A 19,899-nucleotide genomic window follows, 5' to 3' on the forward strand; every position below is an offset into this window, starting at 1 on the left:
ACAGGACTACACTGGAAAACAGGCCAAGCTCCAACATCTAGAAACAAAGCAGCTACATTTTTTTGTAACACCTTTGTTGGTCGTTGGATCGCCAACTTGAAGAGGGAGGATTTGCCATCGAACTTCTGGCCAGAGAAAAAACCCGTAATATGTAGCCAACATTTGGAAGAAGAATGTTTTCAAGATGACTTGGATAATAGCGCGTTGTGACAAACACCAGATACAGCACTGGGACTTGATCAACAGCCGATACCGCACCGTGACGTCACTAACCAGTAGGTGGCAGTAGTGTTCTTTGACAAACATGGATGCCTCCAGTAAAGCACATTCACATGAAAATTACTCTGAATTAAAAACACTGATCATTCATTGAACAGGATGGAATAAATTCATATTTAAAGAACTTTCAGAAGTTTGAATTCTGAATATAAGCGAAATTTTCCTTTAAAACCGGTCTAGATTTGACCCGATCCGTCCAAAAACAGAAAAATCAGAAGCCCTGATTCATCTCTATTGTTTGCAGCTCATTGCTGGACTAAAATCACCTCGACCAACTGCCTGAAAAGTTACCGGGGACGAGCTTTTCCTCTCCGATACGTCGCAGCAGAGAGGCTGCAATGAGAGCACACCACAGCAAAGAATTCATTTACATAATCTAGTGAAAGCAGCCAAAGCTAAACTTTATGGCATGGAGGGAATTGAACTGCAGGCCCTCTTTGATCCTGAGCAGCAGAGAAACTTCAAGCGCAGTCCCTCCTCCTCTTCCTACTCTTCCTCCCCAGCAGCACAGAGAGAAGAAAAGAAAGGGCAAACAGAAAGGTGCAGGGGGGGGGGGTGTACCTCTTTTTGGCTTTGGGAAGCTTTCATGCAGGTGAAAAACTACTTTCTCCACAAAGTGCTGGATGTTGCTGTTCTCCGGCCCTCGGACAAACACCATCCAGTCGTGGGTGAAGCCTTCTGCCGTGGGTTTCTTTCTGAACTGGGCGCGATGTCCGAGTTCCAGCTTCACCTGAACGGCACCCTGCAGCACAGAGAGGCAGCCCAGTTAATAAGCAATACATCCTTCCTTTAGACAGAGGGGGGGATTTACCATTAGGCTATAATAGGCAGAATGCCTAAGGATAAAACTCTGCTTACATGTCTGGTTAATACAACTATTCCTTATTTGTGCACATTAATTATGTTTTTGATAAAAATCCTTTGGCTAAAATGTCATCAGAACGCTGATAATATGAAGTGTGTCTCAGCCCCCCCCTTCAGTGTCCACCATATTGGATCAGTCCATTTGCTGCACATGTTCAGAAAGGTCCAAACAGACAGCAGCAAACCATTTGAAAACAAACCATGCAAAGAGCAGTGTTGCTAACTTAGCGCTTTAGTCGCTATATTTAGCCACTTTTCCTGATCCGTCCCGGAAGCGCGACCCGTCCTGCGTATGCGCCATTAGCTCATTTGCGCATCCAGATATACATCTGGGTCGCCCTCGCTTTTATTTTGTTAAAAAGAACTAAGTGACTTTTTTCCCTCCCCAAACATAGGAATCGTACGAAAATATAATGTATTTCCTGAGAGAATAGATGCCTTAAACGGAAATGAGATCCTACGCTACTTCCGGTGGCTAACTTTTTCAGCTTTGCATTTAAACATAAATTTAGTCTTTTGAGTTTAATGTTTTCCTTTCATTTTAACATTATGCTATACAGTGCGTAACCTAAAGAAAGAAACAACTAAAATTCAGATAAACACGGTTTAATCATATTTAGCCAGACTGCTCTGAGCGTGTCCCATCATGACGTCAGAGAAGCAGTTTAATGAAGAAATTGTAAAAAGCATCAAAATTGCCTCATAAAAGTCATAAAACCTTTTTTTGCAGATGCATATTAGTATTCTTTAGTGAGTTAAGGATAGAAATAAGTAGTTTTAGAACCATAATTATATTATTTATGAACACCCGGATGTATATCTGTTTGCGCATGCGCAGGACGGATCGGGTAGCGATAAAACAAACGATGCAAAGAGCAGTGATGCTAACTTAGCGCTTTAGTCGCTATATTTAGCCACTTTTCAGACCCCTCTAAAAAAAAGCTCCTAGCGCCAAATCTAGAGACTTTTTTCTGCTACTGGAGACTTTGGAGACAACATCTAAAAGCAGCGAACTCTGCTCTCCAGAGCGAGTAGATTGGTAACCCCGCCTCCTGCTCTCCTCTATCTTGTCTGCTGTCATGATTCATGCAGCTATTATTTCATCCAAATGAAAAATGGAGAACAGATAAGCAGATCATGGCTTGTCTACAGTGAAAAGAAGGACTGGGTTATTTACTTTGGCCTTTTTGGAAACACAGGAAGGAGCAATCAGCTAAGTGAGCTTAGTGCTTGGGAAAAATCTTTCATTCCTTTAGAGACAGCATGAAAAGTCAGCTGAGTACAAAACATAGAGAGGAAAACAAGAAGAAAAGGGACAAGAAGAGAGGGACACAACCTAGAACAGATAATGGATGTCTATTCTATTAACATTTCTCTATTCAGAGGCCCCCCTGCCTGTCTTTGCTCAGGGCCCCACATTTCCTATATCCGCTCCTGAGAGCTGCAGCTTAAGGTGGAACATTAAATGCAGCCTCATCAAGCAGACACAACTTGACTAAGGAGTCCAATTAACGCTCAGAATTAACCCTGTAATTACCAGCCTAACTTCCAGATACACTTACGGTACAGCAGCCGGTAAAGGACAAAACTAGAGTGATAAAGCGAAGCTGGGTTGAACCCAGAATGAGTGCCCCGGTTGGTCCCTTTAATGCAATTAATTAAAAGCAAACATTGTAGAAAGAAGCAAAAACCTTTCATTTAGTTAGAAATATTTAACGCGTCGCAGTGTTAACTGACAGGTAAGGACCAGCTAACCGGACGGCTGGAAAATCCTCGTCAGAGTAAAAAAAAAATGTAAGAAAAACAAAACCCAGCGAAGCTGCGCTGCGACTAAACAGATAAATAAGGGGAAATGTTGGTTAGTAAAGGGGCGCAGCGGCGGGCTACTCACCGCTCCGGCCATCCTCCAGGCCCTGCTTCCTGTTAGATCATGGAGAAGGACTTAGAAAGGAGCCTAAAGGTGAACGCAGCTCGCCTGTGACGGCGGACATGGTCTCTCCTGGACCCAAGTCAAACTGGAGACTTTCAGAGGCTCGCCGGCGGTCACCCGCCCGTAGTCAGGGAAACCGTTTCCGGTCCGGACTTTCACAATAAGATCAATGACGGCTCTTTTCTGGAATTCTGGTTGCCATGGCAGCGGTGGAACGAGGCATGTATGGAAGGTTGGCGAGGACGAAATTAAATGTGTACATTTACAAAACACAATTAAACAACTATAAGATATACATAAAGATAACAAATAAATAAAACATGATGTAAATAATTATAAAATGCCTTTACATTGGTCAGTGTAAAATAAAAAATATCAAGTGTGCCAACAAAAATTAAATATAAATATAATGTAGGACAGAGTATGAGGGCCAGGCTAGAGGTTTCTTTTTTTTTTTTTTTTTCGAGAATAAAGTCGTAATATTAAAAGAATAAAGTCGTAACATTATGAAAGTTAAGTTGTAACATTAAGAGAATAAAATCGTAACATTACGGGAATAAAGATGTAATATTACGAGAATAAAGTCATAATATTACAAGAATAAAGTCAAAACATTACGAAAATAAAGTCGTAACATTACGGGAATAAAGATGTAATATTACCAGAATAAAGTCATAATATTACAAGAAAAAAGTCAAAAAATGACGAAAATAAAGTCGTAACATTACGGGAATAAAGATGTAATATTACGAGAATAAAGTCATAATAATACGAAAATAAAGTCGTAATATTACGGGAATAAAGATGTAATATTACGAGATTAAAGATGTAATATTACGACAATAAAGTCGTAACATTACGGGAATAAAGTAATAACATTAAGAGAATAATGTTGTAATATTATGAGAATACAGTCACCATACATTGATACAAAAACCTGTTTTAGAAAGAAAGCTTGGAGCTCCGCCCAGCAGATGACGATCGACCAGCTCCACCAATCAGCAACCAGAGTCCACTTTGACATCCTGCCCAGTTTGATGCTGCTGCTAAAAGATTTCATGATTTGTCAAACCGATGCTAAAGTATAACTTCATACGATGCTCCACATTCCGCATTTTAAGGAAGAAAGGGCTTCTTGGAAGAGTTGTTATAAAATACAACTTGGTTCTTGTAATATTACAACTTTATTCTCTTAATATTACGACTTTTTTCTCATAATTTTACGACTTTATTCTCAAAATAGAAGAATAAAAATCTCTAGCCTGGCCTTGATATTCTGTTGTATAAATGTCATAGCTTATAAAAATTAAATAGTAATAATCTTTTTAATAAAATGATTTACATAAACATTTAATTGTTTGACTTAAATATTCAAATGTATGTTTTTCATTTAATTTAATTAAAGTTTGTTCTGAAAGCATATCTCATAACCTTAAAAGAGAGGGCTAAGGGGGGCAAAAGGAAATAATTTAAAATGGAAATAAATAAATGTAGCATTAAATGACTATTAAATATTCAAGTGTACCATGTATTTAATGTATTATTAAATAATTAAATGTAAGAAATGTAAAATTGAGCCATCAAATAATTAAATAAACCTTAATGTTTTAAACATTTTTTGAAATAAAAGCTTTCACATATACAATTTTCTTTGTTTTCACCAAATATTAACATTAATATATCACATTACATTTAATGAAAATTTTGCGTTTAATATTGCTTTTCCTTCTCTCTCATAATTTACAAAAACTTGTACTGAAAACTAAATTAATTCTGCATTTGATATATTTTATGTCAAATTAATGTGAATAATCATTTATTTCAGGACAGTGGATTTTGCACCAAAGAAAGGTGGTTAAAAAAGTATATATTGTTTTAATGATGATGAAATAAAATTTTTTAAACAGTATTATTATTAAATAATGATCATTGTGATAGCATACCGAAGGCCAGAATACACTATCGGGGGGCACGACGGCCTGTTCTGGTTAAAAGATTCCTCCGTATGCAGACGACAAATGCAGCCTTGTTTTCACCCACTTTGAAGGACAGGTCCTGTGTATCCTTCATAGACCAACGTATCCCATGATGCATTGCAAGTCCAAGCAAGAATTTAGAGGTTTCATCTTTTTCTTAAAGGTTTTACCTTAATAAAAAAAAAGAAAATTATTAATATGTTAACTGAACATTTAGGCTGGTGTGGAATAAAAGTATAAAATGTACTGTAGAAAGTAAAAATGTATAGAAATTATGTTTTTTTATTGGTCCAAAATACATAAATATATTCCCTTTTATGATGCCAAAATCAGCACCAAAGGATTCTGCTCCATTACTGTAAAAAAACAAAAACAAAAAAAAAAAAACAGAAAAACAAAAATAACATAGCTGTATATTGGTTATTTATACTCCAGGTGCACAGTTTTTTATTGTTAAAACATTTTACAGTACAAAATTTATTTGTTTATTTTTTAACTCTTCACTATTATGTTGTGGTTATACATTTTTCTATGGTCCATATTTTTGTGAATTTTGCTATAATCTTTTTGCCCATTTCTCCATTGTGTGTCAATAAAAGGGATTTTCTATTCTATTTTAAAAGGTAAATGGAAAGGGTATACTAAAAAAAAAAGGATTTGAAAATCGGGGGTTTTAAAAATGGAAAAATGGGAAAATTTTTTTAAATTTTTAAAAAAAAAAATTAAAAAAAAAAAATTTTTTTAATTTCAAAAAAATTTTTAAACATTTCAAATTTTTTTTTAAAATTTTAAAAATTTTAAATTTTTTTTAAATCTTTTTTATTTTTTTAATTTTAAAATTAACCTTTATTTGAATTTATTTGGGTTTTTTTATTTATCCTTATTTTTTTGGGGTTTTTTTTGGTTTACTAAAATTTTAAAAAGAAAAAAAAAAAAAAAAAAAAATTTTATTTTTTTGAATTTAAATTAAAAAAAATTATTTTAAAATTTTAATTTAAAAATTTTATAAAAAAATTTTTTAAAACTTTTTTTGTTTTTTTAAAAAAAAAAAAAAAACAACCCAAAAACAAATTTTTTTTAAAAGGAAATTTTATTTTTTCATTTTCCCCAACTTTAACCTTAAGGGAAAAACAAAATGGAACCGGGAACCCCCACTACAAAAAAAAATTTAAAAAAAAAAAAAAAAAAAAAAAACAAAAAAAAAAACAAAAAAAAAAAAGGGGAAAAAAAAAAAAAAGGGAATTATTTAAAAGTTTTTTAAAAAATTTTTTAAAATTTTAAATTAAAATACCTTTTAAAAAAAAGGGGAAAAAAAAACAACCAAAAAATTTTACAAAGTTTTTTTAAATCACCTTTTTACCCATCCCCCAACAAAAACAAGCAATTACTTTTCATCAACCCCCCCAAAAAAACCCCCCAAAAAAAAAATAAAAAAAAAAAAAAAAAAAAAAAAACAATTAAAAAAATCAAAAAAAAAAAAAGGGGAATTCCCTTTTAAAATTTTTCATTTGCAAATTTTTAAATTTTAAATTTTTTAATGAACATTTTTTTTTGTTTAAAATTATTTGCAATTTTTTAAAATTTTGTTTTAAATGTTAATTTTAAATGGATTTTTTTTTTATTTCCCCCCCCCTTTTAACCCTTTCCTTTTACTTTAAAGATATGGATTGGATTTTTAAAATTTTCTTTTTAAAAAAGGAAAAGGAATTTAAAAGAAAAAAAAAAAAATCAAAAAAAAAAATGGTAAAATTTAATTTTAATAAAATTTATTTTAAAATTTTTAATTTAAATTTTTAAAATTTTAATTTAGTTTTTAATCATTTTATTTTTTTTTAAAAAGGGAAAATTAACACTTTTAAATTTTTGCAAAATTTTTTTAAAGGTTTTTTTTTTCCATCTTTCCCCCAATTTTAAACCCGGGTTTATTGGTTACTTTAATTGTATGGTTTTAGCATGGTGAAAAAGAGGGAAAAAGTTCAAATTAAAGAGGTATCCCCTTTAAAAAAAAAATAAAATCACTTTTTTTTAAGAAAAAAAAGCCCTTTAAACCAGAATATATGTCTGAAACTAAGCGGTCAGGTGAAGCATTACTAAACATTTATTAAACTGCAGACCGACCACCGCTCATTTTATGGTCTTTAAACACCATGAATGTGTCATTTGGGCTTTTATTCCACAGAGTGAAGCTCTCCTCCTTCCTGTATATTTCTAGCTGAATTCCGCGAGCCTGACAGCTGGAGAAAATGAAGCGCACGCGCAGCGTGGCTGTACCCATTTGGAGCACAGAGAGAGCACGAGATGCAAGCCACCAATCAGAGGAGAGCAGAGACGGTGATCCCTCCTCGACCGCATGCTGTAATTATGATGCCTTCAGGCCCCCGGGGGAAACTCGGAATGAAGAGCTTTATGGAGTTTCAATGCGATTCCCACATTTCATGTTTTATATTATGACCAAATTACTGTCACACGTGACAAATAAACAAAAAAGTGTTATCTAACAGAAAGAAAGAAAGAAAGAAAGAAAGAAAGAAAGAAAGAAAGAAAGAAAGAAAGAAAGAAAGAAAGAAAGAAAGAAAGAAAGAAAGAAAGAAAAAAGGAGTTTTGATAATTCTATAAGGGCACCATTCGTGTTGTTTAATCCACAAATGAAAAATTAATTAAATTCATACAATATTCCCAATAATTCAATTTAAAACCTTTTTTAAAATCCAACCAGTTTGACGCTTTTAAAGGAAAACTCTGCAGCAATAACACTCACTTCTCTGGGTATTGCTGTTTCAAGACTTCGTTTGCAATGTCGAGCCAATATTTAGTTATATTGCATTAAAACTAAAAGCTAAAAGGATGATTTTCAACACAGATCCTTCCCTCATCGCCAGTTCAACCAGCCAGATCTATTATAAATATAATTGGAGTTCTCTAAAATAAACAACATTCACTCAGAATTCTTTGATTTTGTTTCTTAGTTATACTGCTTTTATTATTATCTCCCATAATAACAGATTAATACTACTACTACCGATAATGATAATAATAATAATAATAACAACGCCTTTCTGTCAGCAGCCTGTTTCCGTTCGTTTTGTCCCTAGGAGGATGCCGTACTTCCATGTGAATTTTACGGCGGCGTTTTGCAGAGAGCGGCTGGAGGAAGGTAAGAGTTTATCAGCAGTGATAATAAGTCTGCTGTTTTGTTTATTAACCGACATGTGTGGCCGCAGTGCAGCGGCTCAGGCTGCAGTTAGACCCAGCCGTCTGTTAGCAGCAGCCGTTAGCAGTTAGCTTGGGTTGATAAGCTAGCCTGCTAACTTGGCTCATTAGCATGATGGAGAGGGAGCTGGCACATTTAATATTAATCTTTAAAAAATCCCATAATTTTGTATGTAGTATAAAAGATAAAACTTCACTTTCAGAAGATTAGAAAATAACTGATAAAAAATAAAAAGGCGTTTTAAACAGTTTAGCACTTTCTCCTCAGGTCCTGGTTTGTCTCTGTTGGGGTTTGTTTGTTTTTGTCCAAATACAGAAAGAAGTTTCTGGAAACTGAATATTATCTCAGCTCAGACAGAGACAGCCTCCACATTTCTGTTTAAAATCAGGGATTTCCTGCTGAATGAATGTCTGGGCTTTGACTAGGACCTTCTCTGCTCACTAATGTCACCTTTTCTTATAATAGAGATGTTTTTTTCTCCCACACTGTTTGCATTTGATCACTGCTGCACAGAAAGAAAGGGAAATGTCATGAAAAGCAGTTGTACAAAATGAAAATTTGTTTCGGACAATAATCAGCAAATGGAAGAAAGGTCAGACTTCTTTCTTTATTAGGTTGTTTTTTTTATCAAACTAGTTGGAAAACCTGCTTCAAACAAGCAGGATGCAGTTAGGAGGTTCTATCATGTTTGGATCATTCTCTCTTCTAAGAAAATGAACAGGTTTCACAATAATATGCTTATAGAGGTCTAATGAGAAGGTGTTACAGTTTGTGTGGGATGACAGTTTTCTTAAAGGAAAAGTTTGGTCAGCAAGGATCAACGGATCATTATTTATACCTAAAACGTATTTGTTTGCAGTGACTTAATGGATTTAGCGTTCCATCTTCTTTGTCTTATCCGGGGTTGGGTTGCAGGGATAGCAGCTTCAGTAGGGAGGCCCAGACGTCCCTTTCCCCAGCCACTTGGTCCAGCTCCCCCTGGGGAATCCCAAGGCGCTCCCAGGCCAGCAGAGAAACCTAGTCCCTCCCTCCAGCGTGTCCTGGGTCTCCCCCTGGGCCTCCTCCCGGTGGGACGTGCCTGGAACACCTCAGCAGGGAGACGCCCAGGAGGCATCCTAACCAGATGCCCGAGCCACCTCAACTGGCTCCTCTCCATGTGGAGGAGCAGCGGCTCTACTCTGAGTCCTCCCCGGATGACCGAGCTCCTCACCCTATCTCTAAGGGAGAGCCCAGACACACTACGGAGAAAACTCATTTCAGCCGCTTGTATCTGGGATCTCGTTCTTTCGGTCATGACCCAAAGCTCATGACCATAGATGAGGGTAGGAACGTAGATCGACCAGTAAATCCAGAGGTTTACTTTTTGGCTCAGCTCTCTCTTCACCACAACAGACCTGTACAGCGCCCGCTTCACAGCAGACGCCGCACCAATCCGCCTGTCGATCTCCCGCTACATTTTCCCCTCATTCGTGAACAAGATCCGAAGATACTTAAACTCCTCCACTAGGGGCAGTACATCCTCCCCAACTCGGAGAAGAATTTAGCATCAGTCAGTACAAAAAGAAAAAATAAATAATTTTTGTTGCGATCACTGAGTCTGGGAGCGGCCATTTTTGCCCATCTTCCAGCAGTGGCGTCACGGTGCGGTAAGCCTAGCGCCATTCTCCCCGCTTTACAAGCTAAATCAATGGGAACTACTAGACACATCTGCAATCAACAACAATTATTGAAGATTTCCAGAGGACTTTACCATTGAAATTCACCAGAGCTATAGTGAAACTGACAATGCCCACGTGCATGGCAGCTGGATGCTGGAATACATCGGGTAAAAGTGGAAAAAAAAGAGTTATTCCACCTTTCTGATTCCTGATCCTCCACGGACGGGTTAGTCGTTGGATCGCCAACTTGAAGAGGGAGGATTTGCCATCGAACTTCTGGCCAGAGAAAAAACCCGTAATATGTAGCCAACATTTGGAAGAAGAATGTTTTCAAGATGACCTGGATAATAGCGCGTTGTGACAAACACCAGATACAGCACTGGGACTTGATCAACAGCCGATACCGCACCGTGACGTCACAAACCAGTAGGTGGCAGTAGTGTTCTTTGACAAACATGGATGCCTCCAGTAAAGCACATTCACATGAAAATTACTCTGAATTAAAAACACTGATCATTTATTGAACAGGATGGAATAATTTCATATTTAAAGAACTTTTAGAAGTTTGAATTCTGAATATGAGCGAACTTTCCTTTAAGATTAATCTGATCTCTTATTAATTCCTAAAGATCGATGCATAAAACCAAAGATTGGTTTAAAGAATGTGTAACAGCTGCTTTTAACTTTTGTTTTGTTTGTTTTGATTGTGTTTTTTAGTATGTGTACAGATGGTGATGGTTTTAGTTGGAAATGGACCCCAGGAAAAATAATGGACATCCTTAAATAAATATTAACCACTGTCGCTTTGCTGTTGAGCTTTAATAAAGTCGCAATTCAGGTTAAAAGCTAAAATATGTTTGAGGCGAGAGGAAGGCTGCATATTATAGAGATTCTTTCTGAGTGGCTCTAATGCAGGGGCTCTCAAAGTGGGGGCCAGGGGCCCTCTAGGGGTCACAAGACACCAAGCTGAAGGTCATGACATGGTTTTTATGATCATTTCGAAATGTCCCATGAAATAAATAAATATAACATTAAATAAGTAGATGTAACATTTATTTATTTATCTAAAAGTGGGATTTGAAAATAGAATATTCAATTAAAATATAAAATACACAATAACACTATTAATATACTAATACATGTGCATTAAATAATTAAAATGTTATTTAGAAATGTTTCTAATCTATTTAAATGATACTTGCATTTTATAAATATATACAGTAATTGTTATCATAAATGCATTTATTAATTTTTTAAATAATATAAATATTAGATGAACAATGTCATTAAAATAAGCATTATAAATGAGTTCATATAGAATAAAAATAAGATATTAAAGTGTATTAAAAATGCATTTATTTATTAATCTGATACACTATTACCATATTAAATATTCCATGAAACTAAAAACATTTTAAGTAAAATAATAAATATGTAATAAAACTTTACAATACATTTTACATTAAAAATTAAATCATTAAATGTTCCATGAAATGACAATAATTTTAAGATTTCTAACTTAATAATTAAATATGATATAAATTCATGTATATATGGTTGAATTAATAGACTTACCATTAAATTATAACATGCATAGTAAGATATTTATGTGTCCAATTATATAATTTAAATAGAGTCCGATTTTAAGTAATAATTATTGTTATTAAAATGCAATTATTCATTTAATTTATTAGATATGCCATAATTCTATTAAATTAAAGCACTTTTTTAATTCCAAAGGGTTATTAATGATAAAATAATTATCCAACATGCACAATTATATGAGTAAGTGTCAAATTAACTAATTAGAATTGAATTTGAAATTGTAAAATTAATAATTAAATGTCTAAAAAATATGTCTCCAAAAAATGGCTAAAATATTAGATGCCCAATACAATTATGAAATGCACAATAAATAATGTAATGTCTCATTAAATAATTAAAAATAAATAAAATTGATTAAATTAAAATACAAAAAATTAAAGTTAAATGGAATAAAAAATACATTTATGTCTTAATAGAGAGTTATTGTTGGGGGCCCGTCTGTGATGCGCGGCTCTAGTGGTCGGTGGAGGGATTTATTTTCTTTTCATCTGTGTGTGTGTAGTTTATGGAGTACCAACTCTGCCATATTTAAAAATAAATACAGAAATAAATAAATGCTCAATAAATAAATAAGTATACAATTAATTGCCCCCAAAAATACAATAAGCAAATAAATGTATTTAAATTATACAGTGAGACATAAATGTATATATCTCTTTTAATTAACTTCTTTATTTATTTGCCTTTGTAATAATGACCTTATATATTTGTCGTTATAATCTTAAACTTTATTTATTAATTACTTTTTTAAAGTATTTATATTTTCTGTTTTATTTTTATTTTTTTTTTTTATCCTATTTATTTATGCGTGTCGTTTTTACTTTTCTGCCTCATTATGCAAATGAGAAGGGGGCGTGGCTTAGACGCTCACCTTCTGCCCATTGGTCGGCGACTCTTCTTAACTCCCAGACCTCAGAGTATTAAGTTAAAAGTTCTCTTTTCTGTTGCTGTTGTTCCGTAGTAGTTTTGGTACCATATTAAATATTTAGTTGAAGAACTCGGTCAGCACCAGTAGAGCCCGTGTTTCAGCACCGGTAGAGCCCGTGTTTCAGCACCAGTAGAGCCCGTGTTTCAGCACCTGTAGAGCCCGTGTTTCAGCACCAGTAGAGCCCGTGTTTCAGCACCGGTAGAACCCGTGTTTCAGCACCTGTAGAGCCCGTGTTTCAGCACCAGTAGAGCCCGTGTTTCAGCACCTGTAGAGCCCGTGTTTCAGCACCGGTAGAACCCGTGTTTCAGCACCAGTAGAGCCCATGTTTCAGCACCAGTATTGCCCGTGTTTCAGCACCAGTAGAACCCGTGTTTCAGCACCGGTAGAGCCCGTGTTTCAGCACCGGTAGAGCCCGTGTTTCAGCACCAGTAGAGCCCGTGTTTCAGCACCAGAACAGCCCGTGTTTCAGCACCAGAACAGCCCGTGTTTCAGCACCGGTAGAGCCCGTGTTTCAGCACCAGAACAGCCCGTGTTTCAGCACCAGAACAGCCCGTGTTTCAGCACCAGAACAGCCCGTGTTTCAGCACCGGTAGAGCCCGTGTTTCAGCACCAGAACAGCCCATGTTTCAGCACCAGAACAGCCCGTGTTTCAGCACCGGTAGAGCCCGTGTTTCAGCACCGGTAGAGCCCGTGTTTCAGCACCGGTAGAGCCCGTGTTTCAGCACCAGAACAGCCCGTGTTTCAGCACCGGTAGAGCCCGTGTTTCAGCACCGGTAGAGCCCGTGTTTCAGCACCGGTAGAGCCCGTGTTTCAGCACCAGAAAAGCCCGTGTTTCAGCACCAGAACAGCCCGTGTTTCAGCACCGGTAGAGCCCGTGTTTCAGCACCGGTAGAGCCCGTGTTTCAGCACCGGTAGAGCCCGTGTTTCAGCACCGGTAGAGCCCGTGTTTTAGCACCAGAACAGCCCGTGTTTGAGCTAGAGCTGGGCGATATGGCGATATATATCGTGAGGACGAGAGAAACATGTCTATCGTGACCTTTCTCCTCTATTTTTTCTATCGTGATAAACTTTTTTATTATTATTATTACTGCTAATATACATTTTAATATAATTTGTTAATATAACATTTTGCGTTTTTGCTATGCAAACTCTAAGTGTATATAACGAAAAAAAAAGAGAATAAAAAGATAATGTGTAGAGAACGTGGTTTTGCGACACCACCGCTTTACGTCACGCGGCTTTGCACCATACGTTTGCGACATTACTGACGGAGAGAGCCCGCGAAATTTCTTGCTGGCTTGAAAAAAAATGAATGATGGGACACCCAAGAAGATGTTACCACAGCAGCGGTTACAGAGTCCGAAACAGTTGCCAGGTCACAGACACAACAAACACCACTTTTGCCCAAAAGGGGAGGCAGCTCGGTTGTTTGGTTATATTTCGGATTTCAGCCATCTGATAAAGAACAAACGCAACCGATATGTAAACTGTGCAGCAAAGCCGTTCCAGCGGCTGATGTAAATACTTCCGGCCTCTTTTACCACCTGAAGAAAAATCATGAACAAGAACACGGGAAACTACAACCACTCCGATCAAAACAAACAAGGGATGAAAATACAGGAAGCACTGGAAAGAAATTCTCACAGCCGAAGCTTAAGGAAGCATTCGCCCAAGGATCACAATATGAGAAGACGTCTCAGCGACACAAGCAGATCACAGGTGCTATTTCACGCTATATCTGTAAAGGCATGGCCCCCGTTTACATAGTCGAGAAAGACAGCTTTCGGGACCTCGTCCGTACACTCGATCCCAGATATGTGATGCCTAGTCGAAAACATTTCAGTAAAGTGGAGCTGCCTGGCTTATATGCTAGTTGTCGGGCTGAAGTGGAGAGAGAGGTACGCAGTGCGACGCATTATGCGTTGACTACGGACATGTGGATGAGTAGAGCAACACAGCCTTATATGAGTCTCACCATCCATTTCATCAAGGACTGGACCCTCCTAGTGGAAAACAAGGTAAGTGAAAGACAAGAGAAAAACCTTGCCTTGGAATTTTATAAAATGTCAATAACAAACAAATATTAAATGATTAATTACTGCAGCGCAATAGCCAAGATTCTATACTGTTCACTGTCATGGCCGCAAATTGCATAACTGGTGTTCTTGGTTGGGGTTGGGATTCTCATATTAGGAAACAAGATGATGGGTAAAAAATAGGCGATGAAAGATTTTTTTCAACCCTGTCCATCTGACGGACTATGAAAACATAAAATGCAACATCAGTTGTGGTATATCGTGATATATATCGTTATCGTGATATAAAATAATCCATATCGTGATTTAGTTTTTTTTCCATATCGCCCAGCCCTAGTTTGAGCACAGGTAGAGGCCGTGTTTCAGCACCAGTAGAGCCCGTGTTTCAGCACCGGTAGAGCCTGTGTTTTAGCACCAGTAGAGCCTGTGTTTTAGCACCAGAACAGCCCGTGTTTGAGCACAGGTAGAGGCCGTGTTTCAGCACCAGTAGAGCCCGTGTTTCAGCACCGGTAGAGCCTGTGTTTTAGCACCAGAACAGCCCGTGTTTGAGCACCAGAACAGCCCGTGTTTGAGCACCAGAACAGCCCGTGTTTGAGCACAGGTAGAGGCCGTGTTTCAGCACCGGTAGAGCCCGTGTTTCAGCACCAGTGCAGCCCGTGTTTCTGTCCAGCCTCTGCAGTTATTCCCAGTAAAGCCTGCTTCTAAAGCACCTGTTGGTTCAACTGGGCCCAGTCATTGTCCTCACTTGCAATGCTAATGCAGACCTTGCAGTACGAGCCGCTGCTTTGTTATTTGACTGTAAAGTGACAGAAAAAAATGCAGCAGAATTCTCTGGAAGTTATCGGTCCCGCATCGTTTCAAAGGTTCAGTCGATGCGTTAGAATAAAAGCCTTCAGAAGTCAGATTTGGAAAAGAAGACGCTTTCCTTTGGCCTTAGTAACAATGACCTGTTGCATTTCTACTGGTTTTCCTAAAACTTTAGGAAATGAGTGACACTCAGAGTGAGTAAAGTATGTGACCTACCTGTTAACGTAGCCCCAGAACCAGCCGGATCCAGCGTGGCGGCTGCAGGGTGTGGTGGACAGCTGGTCGCTTGGCCCTGAAATGACAGCAGTAAATGTGTGTGTGTGTGTGTGTGTGTGTGTGGGGGGGGGGGGGGGTCAAACCAGCCTTTTTTCTGTTTGTGCCATTGATAAGCTGAGCTTATTTGGTACCCGTGCTTTAGTGTCCTCCATCCTTCTTCCATCTGTATCAATAAACAAAACATTTCCTGATGTAATGAAAGAAAATAGAATTTTCAGTTTATGTCTATGGAGTTACCATATTTGGGGCTTTAATAAATCCCTCCTGCCCCTTGTTTTACAGAAGTCTGGTGTCCAAAAGCACCACTTATTGAAACTGTGATCTTTAAAGTGTTGATTATTATTATTTTTTTGTAGACCTAAACATTATTACCAATGTCAATGCAGGGCTGGATGTTAACCATCGCCCGATCGCCCGGGGCAAGTAGTTTTTATTGTCGGGAGAGTACCGGCCGGGCAAGTGCAATGATCGCAAAAAAAAATGTATCACTCAAAATTACTTTAAAATCACCGACATTCGATGAAAACGACCCAGAAGCGTTGCCGGCGCCATTTTTGTTGTTTTGTACACATTCTCGCGTAATTTGAAAAAAAGCCGCGTGATTTTCCTCTAGATGGCGTGATTCAGCTCTTGGGGAGAGAACTCTGCAGAGCAGCTGGATGATGAATTTAATCTATACTATAATACAATGAAAATGATCAGTCAGGGATTAGGAAAATAATAATAATTTTATGCACACAGTGTAAATATTTCTATCATATGGCAGTCTTCTGTACAGTGATGCAGGTCATACATTAAAATTTAAAATACATTTATACATTTTTTTCTCTTAGACATTGGAGAGGTGCATTTAAATGTTATGCTGCGTTCACACCGGACGCAGCAGGAGCAGCAAAATCGCGTCTGCTGCTTCATTTTTGCTGCTTGTACCTGTAAGTTCTGAGGCGCGGCTTTGCTGCTCCAGCTGCGCGGTGCAAAAGTGTGTCTGACGGGCGTTGGGCAGAGCTACTCTATCCTTTCTTTGCCTTGCAGCTGTATTTGCTGTGATCAGTGGGAATAAAATAGTTTTAAAATGTTTTTAAGTGAGAAAATCCACCTGAAAACTTAATCAATGCAGCCAGTTTATCCAGATTACCATCCTGCCTTACAATATTATTTCTGTCGGAGCCGCTCAGACCCCCACATACCAGTGGTGCGCTGTCTGTAGGAATCCCATTCAACAGCAGACTCTGGCCCGGTCACGGCTGGATGGTGTTTTTCATCTAATTAATCCAAACTGCAGGCACCACGATAATAAAAGTTAATTTATGCGTTAATAAACTGTTTCAGAGGAGCGATCACAGCGCTCTGTGTCATCAGCGACGTGTCTGACTCCCTGCCAGCTCCCAGATCAGCTTCTCTGATTGGTTGACGTGGCGCGTCGAGCATCAAAAGTTCAATTGTTCAATCTCAAGCAGCAGCACGTTTGCGGCGCGTCACACGCGTCAGATGCTTAAACGCGCCCGACGCGCTGCTTCAGCTGCGCCTTGACGCGCATCAACCATTGACTTTGCATGTAAACTCGCTGCTTCTGTCGCGCCAGCTGCGTCCGGTGTGAACGTAGCATTATAGAGCTAAACATGTTAAATTGGTGAGTAATAGTAGTGTACGTTTTTGTTAGATTTTTAACATTACAATTTATATTTTTCCAAGCACAAAACAGTTTAAAGCAAAGTTTAGTTTGAAAAGAATGTGCAGGAAGGATTGAAAAGCATGTTAACACGGTAATGTAGGCTTGAGTTCATTATCTGATGCATGCAGATACACACCAGGAACCTGGAAACTTAAAAAATACTGAATTACAAAAAAAACATTTAAAAAACAAACATGTTTCATTGATATATATACAAAAATGAATATGTCTTGGCGTTTTGTCGCAGCAAATAAAACATTGGTTTGGCAGAACCTCCCCGAACTAAAAAAGCAGGATGAGGTCATTTTCTTTTTACTGAAAAGACACAGAAATCGAGATAAGATGTAATGTTTCCTATTTTTTTCTGACTACTTTTCTTGTTTCTCTCCCCAAAAAACAATTCAAATTGACATTTTTTTTTCACTAATGGCAGAAAATGTTGACACCTTAGATTTCGAGGGATTAAGCTAAACCAGCCTTTCTGCAACGTTCATCGATTGTTTCTGCTTTCAGGCGTGAGGAGCCGACATGACGGAGAGTTTCAGGACCCGGCTGGATTTCTGCAGCCCTGTGATCCAGGCCCAGGTAAGCCGTCTGCAAACAGGACTGAGGTGATGCTATATTAACTTTATACAAGCTGTATATTTGGACTAAAACCAGACAGGTTTGTTTGAACTACGGTAAACTGATGCATCAATAATAGCAAACATTATTACAGTAAATTGTGTTTTGTACAAAGTAATAAAAAGGTTTATTTTTTTCCCTGGATTAAAAAAAACAAACAAAAAAACTGGGTTCTTCTATCTATCTCTTCATTTATAAAGCAGATCTAAAGCTATAGGCCCTAAATACAACCATGGTAGTTAATGTAGTACGCTAATGTTCTGGGTTTATGGTACAGAAATCTTAAATCTTAAACTATTGTTTTTGTAGAGAGGAAATAAAGTAAAACCTACAAGCATTCAGAAAAATCTAAAAATAATCCTTGTTGCATAAAACGATATTAGGTTTTATGGACCGCAGCCTGACATTCATAGATCTGTCATGGAAAAAAAAACAAAAACATTTCTACCAATCAGCAGCTGATTGACGTGTTTGTGCAGCGGTTGATTGCAAACGGTGCAAATACAGAATTATATAGCAGCTGCAAAACGTGGGCCTCCTGCAAAGACAACAAATACAATTAATTAATGCACAATTAAATGTTCTCTTTATCAGACGATATTGTCTCAAAATGTAGAAAATTTCTATTAAAAAATTGATAACTTATGCAGGCCACCTAAATTCGTCCAATCATATATCAGCGGTCATCTGTCAATCAAATGTTTTCGGTCATAGCATCTTGATTCATATGTCACAGCTAATATACGCAACGGTTGAAACCAGAATCCTTTCCTTTCCCATTGAGTTGCGTCCCAGTGTTCACGGGGATGGACGTCTGTGTCTTCGGCAGGCGTAGAGCTAACAGAACTGGCAGCGTTGCGAGGCAAGGGCTCAAACATGTACGGCTGGAAGCCTTCTACACCAAACCAAGCTTCTGCCGCCCTGGCGTCCTCTTCCACAACATCTTCGTCCCCGCTTTCCTCCTCTAAATAAAAAATGGATGACGGAGGAGACTCATCCACGACCTCCGACACTAAACTCTCCTCCTCTTGCATGTTTCCTCTGTCCATAGCGTTCCTTGACAGCGTTGTTTCTAAGTCACCAATTTAGTGCTACTTGGTCCCAATGGAATTTCCCATTGGGAACCTGCTAGCACTAAGTTGCTAACTGGTTAGCAAGATGCTTCCGACAAACCGGCCACCATTAAACTTGCTTGCAAATTTTCCGCCCCCTTGATAATCCACCAATCACATTCACTTTATTCATTCGTGTAAAGTCGGGCACCATTGGGGAGAATTCGGAAAAGCAACGGTTGGAACTAGGGGTCTAAATCACATCCATCATGGCGATTCGATTCAATATCGATTTCCTGACCCAACGATTCGATTCGATTAATCGAATAATTAAAAAAAAAAATTTTTTTTGGACCTTACAGGCTAAACAAAGTTTCAAATTTGAAATAAATCAATGAAAGCTGTAATATCGTTATGCATTTTTTTTTAGAAACAACAGCAAATAACAGAAGTAGAAAAGTTGTATCAGAAAATACTGCAGAAAATCAGTGCAATGCAATACCTTGGCTCCAGACGTCCCGCCCCCTCCACAGACGCTCCGCTGCTCCTCTCCCAGATTGTAGCTGACCGCAGACAGGAGGCCGGCTTGTTTTGTTTTTAATGATCGAAATTGTGGAAAATAACTCGTGAAGTTTGACCCACTAGAAGAGCGAGGTGCGCGAGAACGCTGGGACCCTTTTTCCACCTGGATCTCCGCTCTTTTTGGCCCTCATGTACCTCCGTCGTCGGACTAAACTCGCCCCCACTTCCTCGCCGCCTCGGCCGTATCTAGACCCACAGCGTGTAGCTCAGACCACGCTTCAATATTGAGCATAAATCAAAAATGTCTGTGTCAAGCTTACTGCAACAAACTGCTGTAAGAGTATAACCAGGAAGCGAGGTAGGAGGGCAAAATAGGTTTAGCGCCACCGCAGCACGGGAGGAGAATTACGCCCAGGAGCAAATGGATAAAAATAGACCGGAGGAAAAAAAAACATGAAT

General features: G+C 37.9%; 2 protein-coding genes across 2 annotated transcripts in view; one reads left to right on the top strand and one right to left on the bottom strand.

The window, feature by feature from the left end:
• The window catches only part of mllt3 (MLLT3 super elongation complex subunit), a 102,346-nt gene extending 99,155 nt beyond the window's left edge, over positions 1-3,191 (bottom strand). The window contains exons 1-2 of the mRNA XM_038299369.1: positions 3,035-3,191; positions 841-1,021 (exon numbers count right to left, since the gene is read on the bottom strand). Coding sequence (XP_038155297.1) covers positions 841-1,021; positions 3,035-3,046 — 193 coding nt within the window. The 5' untranslated portion in view covers positions 3,047-3,191. The remainder of the gene's footprint in view (positions 1-840; positions 1,022-3,034) is intronic.
• A 4,925-nt stretch (positions 3,192-8,116) lies between these two features.
• focad (focadhesin) overlaps positions 8,117-19,899 on the top strand; it is a 94,256-nt gene continuing 82,473 nt past the window's right edge. Inside the window, exons 1-2 of the mRNA XM_038299365.1 lie at positions 8,117-8,203; positions 17,756-17,827. Of these exons, the coding sequence (XP_038155293.1) occupies positions 17,771-17,827 (57 nt within the window). The 5' untranslated portion in view covers positions 8,117-8,203; positions 17,756-17,770. The remainder of the gene's footprint in view (positions 8,204-17,755; positions 17,828-19,899) is intronic.

This window comes from Cyprinodon tularosa, unplaced genomic scaffold, assembly GCF_016077235.1.
Source record: "Cyprinodon tularosa strain WSP-4 unplaced genomic scaffold, ASM1607723v1 ctg427, whole genome shotgun sequence".
Classification (NCBI taxonomy): Eukaryota; Metazoa; Chordata; class Actinopteri; order Cyprinodontiformes; family Cyprinodontidae; genus Cyprinodon; species Cyprinodon tularosa.